The sequence below is a fragment of the Syngnathoides biaculeatus genome, chromosome 4 (genome assembly GCF_019802595.1).
Source record: "Syngnathoides biaculeatus isolate LvHL_M chromosome 4, ASM1980259v1, whole genome shotgun sequence".
Lineage (NCBI taxonomy): Eukaryota > Metazoa > Chordata > Actinopteri > Syngnathiformes > Syngnathidae > Syngnathoides > Syngnathoides biaculeatus.
Window position 1 is genome coordinate 25,279,360 of NC_084643.1, and position 12,047 is coordinate 25,291,406.

The window sequence follows — 12,047 nt, forward strand, 5'->3', positions numbered from 1 at the left end:
GAATTGGGTAAATAATATAAAAAAGGATTAATTATCAACAAAGGAAGTTTCTCCCCCGTTGTCTTCATTTTTAGTCCGAGCCCTGTAATGCTTCAGCGTTGACGAGGCCCTCTTGTTTAAGTATGACAACTACTGTACTTGTTGGGTGGAAGCATCAATCAATGATAATTGGTCTGGAGTGTGGCAAATTGCTCTATCACGCTACTGCAACTTACATACTGAAGTTTTTCGATTGACAGTTCTCCAAGACTGTTTTCTTCTACTTCAAGATATATTGAACCATTCAATTAGTTTGAGGTATATCGAGGCTAATAATTGCTCCAAAATATTAAAGTCTCATAGATTAAATTTTGGTCTTGTACCTGACAAAAAATGGTTGAATAAAAGCATAACTTTTAAATTAAATAGTAATATTAAAATAGTCTTAACTATCTGGGACAGGCTCATTTGGGTTCTCTCATTTCTGTCTCCACTTTATACTCGTTACTCTACTGAATAAAATTTCAAGTCTTATAAGATGCACCTTGATGTTTGAAATGTTTCATATTTTATATCCATATTGATTTCATATGATACCTAGACTACATCACAAATAGCTTTGTTCTGTGAAATCTTTTGCACTGTTTTTGTGGTTGATGTCACTCCCTTGTTTCTCTCTCTTCTCATGCATATTGATTCAGTTATGTTTGGGTTGAGGAGTAATTATTCTTGGCCTACAATTTATCCACTGGTGACAAGTATTTGTGAATGAGCTCAGCTCCTATTTCATAGTGGGGAATTTATGCAAAAAGTTAACTGTTACCACCTTCATTTTTATGTGGGGAGGCAGCGCTTCGCCATACAGTTCAGACTAATTGATAAGCTCGTATGTAGTAGTATGAGACTGTTACACAGGGTTGGATCGAACTAATCGTTACTACGAGCTATGACGAAGATTTATTTTCTTGAATCCTTCACAGTTTTCCTTCCGCTAATTTAACTTTAGTCAACCACGACCCGGGCAAGCTAATGGTAGATGGAACTATTTGTACATTTTTTTCACTTCTCTTTTTTCTTCCCAAATTCTTTTTTTCATGTTTTTAAACGATTAAATTTTTCTTTTTTTTTCTTTTTTGGGCAGGTGGACCAATTCCCAACCAAATCATTTTGGTGATCTTAACCTTTTAGTGGTTCCAAAATAGGTCGAATGATGTGCTGAAGTTTTTCCAGTACACAACCCACAATCTTTCAATAGAAAACGCCAGTTTCCATGCATAGCCTTAATCGAAATGTAACTCATTTTTGTGCAATTGACTGATCTTTTTTTTCCTCTCTTTTCAGCTGAGCAGCATTAGCAAAGCCATCAACTCCACTGAAACACCTGTGAAGGAGAAGCATGCACGACGTATCCTTTTGATAGACAGCCAAATCTTAATGTTTGATAACATTAGATTCCTTCCTCTCAACTAGTGGTGTATGCTGCAGGTAAGAGATAATTAGTAAAGTGTATCAAAACAGTTCACAAGGCAATTAAGAGAGAAGCCATCAGTTCCCTCTCTAGCTGAATGTTTTTGGTGATTATTTGAGCGTGCTTAACAGAGAACCCATCAGGCATCATCCTGGGCACTCATCGGGAGAAGGGGGCATACACTTTCTGGTCCTATGCCCTGGGCTTCCCCCTGGCCAGCAGCTCCGTCCTCAGCTGGAAGTTCTGCCACGTGCTGCACAAAGTGCTGCGCGATGGACACCGCAATGTAAGGCCCTTGTTGCCACTGATCGTTTAAAAAATAAACAAAGTAAGTATTTAACTATATATGGGCTTTCACCACAGGTGTTACAAGACTGTATGAGACATTTCAGCTCTATTGTGGAACTTGGGCAGCTTTGGGTAAGTCTGTGGACTGGAAAGTTTATTTGTACAGTATACAGTAGAACCATTCATCCACAAGAAAAATCTATAATGCCTTACAGAGACAAGGGATTCCTCACTAAAAACATAGTAGTTTTTTTCTTTTAAAGACTTAATATTGCCCGTAGGTGTGAAAGTGAGTGTAAATCGTTGTTTATATCTGTTCTGTGATTAGCTGGCAACCAGTTGAGGGTTTGCATTTTGCGCCTCAAAAAATATTAACAGCAAAACTGTGACGGTTCTACAACGGAGATGGACGCATGCAGGGGCGTATAGAATGTGACACAATAGGGTGCTTACATCACCAATCTGTGGGAAGTAGGAAGTGGAAGTGAAGCTTTTAAAGGAGTGGGAACATAACACTTGCGAGATGCAGCACTGAATTGATGAGGGAAAAAAGACAGAAAATTGGGTGAGTGTCACAGCATTTCATAGTAAAACCCAAGGCAATCACTCATTTGTGGTAATACAGACCTCTGCTACTTTGCATCATGGTACCCAAGAGCCGTTGAAATCAACTGTGCAATTCAGTGAGATAAACATGACTGTACCTTACTAACATGGCAATAGACCTGCGGACCATCTCTGTTTATTAGGAGTAACGTTGAATGTGGGGCTTGTTTACTGCGAACTTGACAATTGCGCTTTCACCAAGCAAAAATACAGTTTATGCAAATACTCTTTGTTCAATGGAATTTTCGGTGGGATGGGAAGAGTAAATAGTTAATAATTATTAAAACAGACAATATTCTATCTATGTGCACCTTTTCAGGGCAGCCAAGGTGACCATATGAACATGGTTAAAAGAAATCAATTAATACAATAAATAGAACATAAAACATCAGTTAAAAACAATGGCAAACTGTATGGGAAGTGTTCAAGTGAATAGACAGTCCAGAATAGGTTTGTTTTAGTTCACGACTAAACTGCAGCAATAATCACTTTTCCCACAGAGCATAGAGAATATATACCCATGAGTATTTTTGTATGGGTTGCTGCTCGGTCTATTTAACTTTCGAAGCAATTGTTAGATTTATATTATCACCACAGCATGTATGCTAATTTCCACAAGCCTAACTATGTCAAATAGTAATTAGCTTAGTTAAACTAAATGACATGTTTGGTTGAGGATTTTGGTGTCTAAATATATAGTGTTTAATTCTCGCTTTGACCCCTTTTGGAGGACTGTGCAGGGTAGAGTGTCTTTTTGTTTCCTCAGTGATGTTATCCGATAGTCTCCCGTTTCTTGACAATAACAAAGTGAGAACAGGCACAAGGGAATACAATACTTTAAAAGTCTTTGTGAAATTCTGTTGTCATACGTCAATGCTTTCGATAGTGGATTTTCACCTATTGCTGGTGGCTCTATAGTTCCTTTGATAAATGTAAGTTAACTGTAATTCAAATGTTGCTGTTCTTTCTAGGGCAACCTACATGACCGATACGGACAGCTGGTGGCTCTCTATTCCAAGTTGCTTTGCACCAAAATGAAATTTCACAACAAGGTGAAGGGATATTGTGACTCACGTGATATCTCTGGTGAGACGTTGAATTTGAAAACGTCTCCCCATTTTTCTTAGCATGGTGAAATCCCCACCAACTTGGAGGCCACAGATGAGGTGCTGGAGCGCACGGCGGGGACGGACATCAACAACGTGTGAGTCAGTTTAGTCTGACATTCTAAACGTGCGGCCTTTATCTCAGTTTAGTTTGCTTGATTCACTTGACATCCTCCGTGTTTGTTCTCTCTCTCTTAATGAGGCTGTCAAATTCTCCCCGGCAGCTTTCAGCTCACAGTGGAGGTGTTCGATTACATGGATGTCGAATTGAAGTTGGCTGAGACAGGTAAAAACCCTGCTCCTCCAAACACGAGAAACCCAACCTGCACTTCATGAGTCTAGCAGTAATCTTATCTATTCACCTACCAAACTTAAAAGGAAATATTATACACTAAAGCTCTTGTAATGCTGTTTTTTTTCCAACCACATTTGATGAAAAGGGGAGTTTCTGACATTTGGCCTCCTTTGAACTCGTTTCCTTTTGTATTGCCCTAAATTAGCTGCCTCTGATGAGGAAATGCCATCCAATTAGAGGACATTAAATTAATTTCCTTCTTTCCAGTTGTAATGGAATGGAAGACGCCCAAGATCCTGTCACAACTAACGACTTTCCATGGGTATTTTGCTGGAATTAACAAGAGAGGACTAGAAATGTGAAGTGTTACTTTAGTTTCTTTTAGGGAATCTATGAAAGTCCATCATGTTGAAGAAAAATCCTGGTTAAAGCGACCATTGCTGTAACCGGTGGTTGAACCCACATTCAATTAAATTTATAATTTCAATCCAATATGGCCTTAAGATATACATAATTTTTTTTTTTCAGCAAAATCAGATTTTGGATTTTACAGTTTCCCTCTTGCTTATTACATAAAAATACATGACAATGACATTTAAATCAAGTTTTGCATTTATTTTTTGCCCTAAACACATGAGCCTTTGTACATTTTTGTGTTGCTCTTGAATTAATCTATCCATCTATTATTTTCAATGAAATGGCAAAATTGGCATTCCTGACTCTGGTTTTATAAACTAGCTCCTCTCTGTTCACAGGCATATTTTTACTATAAGCAGTGCACATTAGAGGGGTCTCACTGAACTTTAAAAAAAAAAAAAAAAAAAAACCTCATAAACTCTAAATTCTGTTAATGGTGGAGTCTTTCTAAAAAAAAAAAAATTAGGACACTATTACATTAGTTTGAAAATTTCATCAAAAGGATACCATGTCCAATGGTTCATGGTTACATTACAATCTTTTCCCCCCTTTCTAATTAAAAATGACAAACACCAATGACAGATTTGTGTTTTTTGTTTTTTTTTTTTTATTACATCTTTTTAAAGATGACATTGTAATTTGGGATTATTGTACATAGAACTATCGCTTAGAGCACTGAACTTGATTTACAGTACTTTTAAGTGTCTCAATGTTCTGTGATCCCCCTCAGTGTTGCGACAGCTCAACTCATCCATCGCCATCTCCACGCTGACGTCTGGCCAGTGTCGCCTGTCCCCGCTCATCCAGGTTATCCAGGACTGTAGTCAACTCTACCACTTTATGGTCAAGCTGCTGTTCAAGCTGCACGCATGTAAAGACACGCAAAACGACAGATTCTGTATTTCAGTGTTAAATGTTATACACGAATGAACGTTTTGTGGGTTTCAGGTCTCCCCGCTGACACTTTACAAGGACATCGGGATCGGTTCCGGGACCAATTCCAGAGGTACACACTGGAGGTTCAGCCATATCCTCAGCAACAAGTGGTGTCAAGTCACCATATCCAATAAAAGAAAGTGTACAACATAAGCCAGCCCAACCCGGTCAACCCCAACGCCCATCCTCCTCGTCCCATAGTAATGTGACTATTCCTCATGTATGACATTGTGAAAGACCATCTGATTTGAGTCATCTATAGAACTCAGTAAGCAAAGTTAGGTAGCCTGCATTGTTTATTTTATTTAGATTTATTCTTTATGTAAAAAAAAACAATCATCAAAATTCCATAGTAGACAGTTTCTTGAACACATTACTGAAGAAAAATCTCTAGGTGCACCACCACAAAGAAACACAGAAAGTTAACGGGTAAATTAATTATTCACAGATTGATTGTAAAATGTCTGCATTCTACTTTGTCTATCAGCTCAAAGAATAATTTTCTGTATAACTAATCAAACAAAAACCTTTCCAAACGTTCCCCACTAACGTTAAACTTATCTCTGCCCAATGACTGATGCACTGACTTTTTTTGGTTTTCTATTAATGCGTTGTAAACTCATTCGGAATACGCCTTATAAGATAAAACATGAATCATGATGGTTACGTCCTTTTCTACTTTTGTGGCACACAGCCTCAAGTCCTTCTTCAACAGAGCCAGAGAGATGATGTACTTCAAGAGGCTCATCCAGATCCCCAGACTGCCTGATGTAAGACTTTGTCACTGGTTACTTACATAAATAAGGGACAGCTCATGTTTCTTGTAATTCCGCTAATCATCAAACTAGGATGTCTAAAAATGCCAATGAGCACATTTTAATGTATTTAATGTACTGTATTTAATTAGTGAGTTGTATTACCGCCTCTGATAAATGGACAGTGCAAGTTGATAATGGCTTTCTCTCCTCCCATCACCAGACGCCGCCCAACTTTTTGCATGCGGCCTCCCTGGCCAAGCATGTCAAGCTGGTGGTGGTCATCCCCGACGAAGATGATGGCGAGGATGATGACGACGACCCTGAGCCGCTCATCGACGTTAGTGACACAGCCAGCACTCAGGCGCAGCCTGACATCTTTGATCAGACCTTTGGACCGCCCAATGGAGGCTTTGATGACAGGTAATAGAGTCCTGATTGTTTTCTGTAATGTGTAGGATGATCCAATTACAGTAAGGGAATATCATCATTTAACCACATGATATTTTTCCTCCCATTGCATTCTAATACACAAGAAAATGAAAGCACAGTTTCCCAACTATTAGTGAACAAAGTCACATACTGAATTTGACAAATCTCACTGCAAACCACCAAACAAATGTCACAAAAAGTGAATCCATAGGTTAATATCCATCTAGTGGAAGAGCATTTAATTGTTGGACTGGTTATTAAATGTCGCTAGCATTGATACATGAACAGATATATTTTATTTGGGGTAAATCAATTATGTGCGGAATTTCCCACAACACCATTCGTTTGGGAAGCACTTGTTACAAAATGAGGAGAAATTGAAAGAGCATATTCAGCCCATGTTGCGGTCTCAATTGTTTACAAAAAAAACACACAAACAAGAATAAAATACAAAATTAAATAAAACTGACATGCATACAAAAGAATGAATCCACTGCACCTTCTTTGATTAAATTTCATTAATTGAAATCAAAAGCCATGGATTAAAATTAAGGAAATTACAAAGGTTTCTTGTATAAGAAAGTTTTTATAAAAAATATTAGATTAGATTAGAATAGATTTCACATGGAAAAAACACATTTAAACCTTTTAAAATAAACATTTCAAGAAAATTGTGAAATATTGTGCTGGAATGTCATATTTAGCAGAAATGCCATTTTTAATGAGAAAATATTACTTAAATTATATTGCTTACTCTATGTGAATCTCAGCAAAAGCTTTTTAGAATTTTGTGTGCTTGTCTGGTATTTATGGTATTCAGTTTTATTGACGCCATAAGAAACTTTCATGTTTATGGCTATCTACTTAAAGTTCTCGTGACAAATTTTTGTGTGGTTGTTATGTAACAGGGATGTCCAGATTGAGAGTCTCAAGCGAGACCTGGAGATGTTGCGAGCTGAGCTGGAGAAGGTGAAAGCTGAGGTGAGGAGTGCCTTAGTGACTTACACCACTGTTTTATTTGTTTGGACACCTCTTGGGCGGATGTAAAATATCTCTTCCCCATATGCAGAATGTGCCAAGCTTGTGTGTCATGTTTCCTCCTCCTCGTTGTTTTAACCAGCCGTCCCCACGTCAAACAATATACAGCAACTAACAAATTTTAAAAATGAATGAAAATAGAGCTCTTTGTTACACTGACACGTGTTTTTCAAAGGGGATCTTGCAGTCTAGTGCAACATACTGCACGGAATGCTGGTGTTAAATTGTAAAAAAGGGATGTTTGTCTGCCCACGTCAAGGCCCAGCGCTACATAACACAGCTCAAGTCTCAGATCAACAGTCTGGAGGCGGAATTGGAGGAGCAGCGGGTCCAAAAGCAACGTGCGCTGGTAGAAAACGAGCAGCTCCGTATTGCGCTGGAGGTTGCGCGCCGCCGCAACACGGAGCACGAAAGTCTGCAGAGTACCTTCATGGAGACAGAACGTAAGACGTCCTGTACTGTGAACAAATTCCACATCTGCCAAAAATGTATTATATCTAGCTTCCAGGTAAAATTTAATATTCACAGGTATCCTTCATTTTGAAATTTCAACCAAAAACTGAATATTCCATATAGGCTTTCGCTCGTGTAGCGCTTTTCTACTTGAGGTAAAACACTGTCTCCTCATTCATGTCCTGATTACACAGCATCAGGAGTAGATTGGAGTTCTGTATCTTGCTCAAGGGTATTTGGACTTGGTCGTAGGGGCCAAGAATCGAACCCACAACCTTTGGTTTGATTGATGAGCATTCTACCATCTGTGCCATGGCACCCCCATATCCCAAATTTTCTGTGGGCATCTATTTAGGGAGGACTTCTATTCTGTCTTGTATGTTTTTGTGCAGAAAGAGCCCAGGCCACTGAGCAGCGCTACAATAAGATGAAAGAGAAGCACACAGAACTCGTGGCCAGTCATGCTGAGCTACTTCGCAAGGTAGACTCATCACAGCAAAAATCTTCAGAGTTAAACCCTTATCTTTTGGGGTGGGGGGGTGGGGGGGTTTAACCGAGCTGGAATAGGGTAATGTACTCCCGTAATCCTTAAATTTCATTTTTCTGAAATATAGGCCTAAATTACTACAAAAAAACATACCCAATCCTAAAATCTGCAAAGATTCAAAGATCTGTTTTACAAAGATGAATTTCACAAATATTTTTCCATGAGCTTTTTCAAAAAGAAATTCATTTTAGAGTAACTGTAACAAGCGGCACCACAAACAATTTGATTGTTAGGGAATCTAGATGATAAATTGATTAAAAAAAAATAATAATAATCCATTCATAATCTATCCCACTTGTCTGACTCATTTGGGTCACAGAGTATCAAAAATCTGGTTTCACAATATCTTAAAAAGCAAAAAATATTGAGGCCATATCATGGTCAAGCAAGTATTTCCTCATTGAGATCTTAAATTGGAACAAAGTGGTCTTATAAAAAGTCTTGTCTTTTGCTACCAAAATCAATGCAGGGTGCAGCCCTCTGCCAAGGCCAGTCAGTGTCAAAATAGTGAGGAATAAAGTATATGGATCGATGTAACTATTATAGATTCATCAAGAAAAAGAAATGCATTACAATTTTTGCTTGTCTGAATGTGAGCGTTTCTGTGTAATGCAAAAATACATTGTGAATGACTTATGTTACAGTGAATGGAGATGACATTACAAAACTATTTAACATTACAAATGTACAAAATGTGTTGTTTGGTTTCTCACATTTACAGGACATGCACTGTAAGCCACAAAATGTTCATGCTAGATTCAAAATGATTATGAAGTGGAGATGAAGTATTTTTATTGGGCAGATGCTGTGTGTTACAAACGTTAAGCACGCTCCTTTTCTGACAGAGCGCAGACACTGTGAAGATGCTGTCTGCCACCCAGCAGACTCAGGAGGAGGTGGAGAGGACCAAACAGCAGCTTTCATTTGAGGTGGATCGGATAAGGCAGGAAGCAGACATGAAGGTTGGTGTTTTGTCAATGTGGCATCTATTGGTAGCATCCTTTTTTTTAACTTTTAGAATGGAATGTTTTGTTGTAGATGGAGGAGCAGAAGTTTGAGATGGAGAAACTCAGGAGAGAGCTGTCAGAGAAGATGGCAGAAATCACACGTATCAAGGCCAACCTGCAGAGCAGTGAGCTGGTGAGTTGTCACCGCAATGTCCTTTCTCCCATTCCATCTGACGATCCCACCCACTGTTTCTGAGTGAGGGGAACTAACCAAGTACCAGTTAGTTACTGTCCTCAAGTACATTTTTAGGTATCTGTACTTGAGTATATCTCAATGACTTGTAACTCTTGTTCCCTTCATTTGAAAAAGTTCTGTATGTTTTACTCCTTACTTTGTCAAATAAAGTAAGCCATCAGTTTGTGTATTACAGTGTATTACACAACCTAGCATACTAGCTAGTACCATTGATGAACCTCATCTGAATGTTTAAAATTTTAAAGGTCCCATGCTATCTGATTTTAAAAAATAAATAATAATCATGTCCTTTTATCAGAGTTGAAAGATAGTTTGAAAATGCCCAGAAAATCTTTTTTTCAAGATGTCCTACTTTTTATACCTAGCAGTTCCAATCCATTTTACATGCCACTTATGCTCACGAGGGTCATGGGAGTGCTACAGCCTATCCCAGCTAACTTTGGGCAAAAAACACATTGCACCCTGAACTGACAGTTGATAGATGGATGACTCATTCATATGGTAAAGTCAGTAAACTTTGCTCTGATTGGATCACTCTTGTGCTGTTGCTATTGAATCTTTTTATAATTGTTAACCCTCTTGATATTTCAACTTCTTGAATAATCAGCGCAAAAAAAAAATCTTTTACCACTAACATGCATTTTATTCTCATTTATGACTGCTGTACTTCTATCCCTAAACTGCATATTTTGGTACTGTGTGAATGGTATAAACTACAGAATACAGGAAAAAAAAAAAAAACAGCAAAATCAGTCTTTGCTAAATAGCTTTAGGAATGTGATTTAGCATGCAAACCATTACAATTCTAGATAACACTGCCATTAAGCTCACTCATACACCGTTATATGAAATGTCACAATGATTTTTGTTTTCCTTTGAGGAGTAGTTTTGTCATTCATTTTTTTCATCTGAGGACCAGCTTTCTAATTTTGGCTGGTCTCAGTTATTCAATTTTCGCACATATTGACCATAACGAGAATTGATTTTTGTACTTGTTTAGATGCTGTTGAATCAGTACTTCGACTTATACCAGTCTCTTTGTCCACGCAAATACATGTACTTCATAAATAGTCTACTTTTGCTGCCACTGCTTTTTCTCTCTTTCTCTCACGTAGACTTCTGTTCAAGTCAACAGCACCATGGCCGCTCTGCAGGCAGAGAAGGAGCGCCTGATGCGCTCAGTGAGCGAGAAGGAGGCTGAGCTTTCGTCCGTCCGCCAGAGTGCGCAACTGCAGCAGTCTACGGTCCAACAGGAGAAAGACAAGAGCAACAAGGAGCTCAGCGAGCTGCAGGCCAGACTGCAGGAGAAGGTGGGTCAGGATGATTCGTCACGTCTGTCCACTTCACTGCAAGGGTCAGTTTCTGTTTAGGATTACAAATGGTTGCAGAATCAATGCGTTCCAGTTTAACCTTCACTGAACTTTTAAATACAGGACTGCTGACGTTTAAAATATTTTATTCATGGTAATGCAATTGCAGCATTCACATGCTTTATCCCGGGGCGTTGGTCGTACCCTTGCTACATTTTTTTTCTGCATTATCAAGGGTTTATATAGTACTGTATACTTACTATAATTTCCTTACATATGTAAATGGATGGGGGGAACTAATAATCCAATGTATTTGTTGTTTGTATTGCATGCAGGCCAGACAGGAGGAGCTGCTGAAGCAGAAGCTCCTTGACGAGCAGTTTGTGCTGCTGCAAGGCACCGTCACGGAAGCTGAGAACATCATCCAAGATGCTGTGGCCAAACTGGATGATCCTCTCCATATCCGATGCACCAGCTCCCCAGGTCATGCCTCTACCCTCAGATCCACTGCAGTCATCCTCCGCATACCATCTTTTTTCTGTCCCCAGCAGGACACTGAAAGACTTATTTATAGTTTAAATAATAGTGCTGTTTTTCAATAAAATCACTCAACCAGAGAGGGGGAAAAAAAGTGTTCTTGGGGGGCTGAAATGGATTCATTTGAAATGTGAAAATTGTTTTTTTATATAAAAGTACAGTGAGTTACTATCTTGATTGTGGAATGAATTAGACTCGTAAGTGAAATTGCCATGATGTTGAAGTAATATTGTCAGTTGTGTTTTGACTGGAAGAATAACATCTTTGTATGTCAGGAAGTAGCTTAGTTTAGCATTGGTTGTTTGTGGAACCTATGGAGAGTCTTCATTGGATCGCAGTATTCACTTCAGGTGCATTTTCTTGAAATATTGAACCTATTTTTAAGGGTAATATTTTAAGATGACTTTGAAAAGATTGTGTCTTTGGAAACATTGTTTAACACTTTGAACTTGCTGTAGGCAATACTAAGTAGTATGGGGTGGCATCATTTAACTTGGAGTTCCTCACTTTTGCCAGTATGGTTCTTATCCCATGTGAATAATTCCAGTAAATGTATTTTAATTTCTTTTTTACTTTTACACAGATTACCTAATAAGTCGAGCGGAGGTGGCCCTGAGCTCCGTTGATAAAGTGAAAAAAGGCCAAGCGGACTATGTGAAAAACATGAAGGGTAAATA

General features: G+C 38.5%; 1 protein-coding gene across 1 annotated transcript in view; it reads left to right on the forward strand.

The window, feature by feature from the left end:
- The window catches only part of hip1rb (huntingtin interacting protein 1 related b), a 40,436-nt gene that overhangs the window by 21,248 nt on the left and 7,141 nt on the right, over window positions 1–12,047 (forward strand). The window contains exons 2-19 of the mRNA XM_061817714.1: window positions 1,321–1,384; window positions 1,591–1,733; window positions 1,811–1,867; window positions 3,313–3,393; window positions 3,469–3,545; window positions 3,672–3,733; window positions 4,890–5,030; window positions 5,108–5,165; window positions 5,790–5,865; window positions 6,074–6,273; window positions 7,191–7,263; window positions 7,580–7,763; window positions 8,166–8,254; window positions 9,166–9,282; window positions 9,359–9,460; window positions 10,639–10,833; window positions 11,169–11,316; window positions 11,954–12,040. Coding sequence (XP_061673698.1) covers window positions 1,321–1,384; window positions 1,591–1,733; window positions 1,811–1,867; window positions 3,313–3,393; window positions 3,469–3,545; window positions 3,672–3,733; window positions 4,890–5,030; window positions 5,108–5,165; window positions 5,790–5,865; window positions 6,074–6,273; window positions 7,191–7,263; window positions 7,580–7,763; window positions 8,166–8,254; window positions 9,166–9,282; window positions 9,359–9,460; window positions 10,639–10,833; window positions 11,169–11,316; window positions 11,954–12,040 — 1,954 coding nt within the window. The remainder of the gene's footprint in view (window positions 1–1,320; window positions 1,385–1,590; window positions 1,734–1,810; window positions 1,868–3,312; window positions 3,394–3,468; window positions 3,546–3,671; window positions 3,734–4,889; window positions 5,031–5,107; window positions 5,166–5,789; window positions 5,866–6,073; window positions 6,274–7,190; window positions 7,264–7,579; window positions 7,764–8,165; window positions 8,255–9,165; window positions 9,283–9,358; window positions 9,461–10,638; window positions 10,834–11,168; window positions 11,317–11,953; window positions 12,041–12,047) is intronic.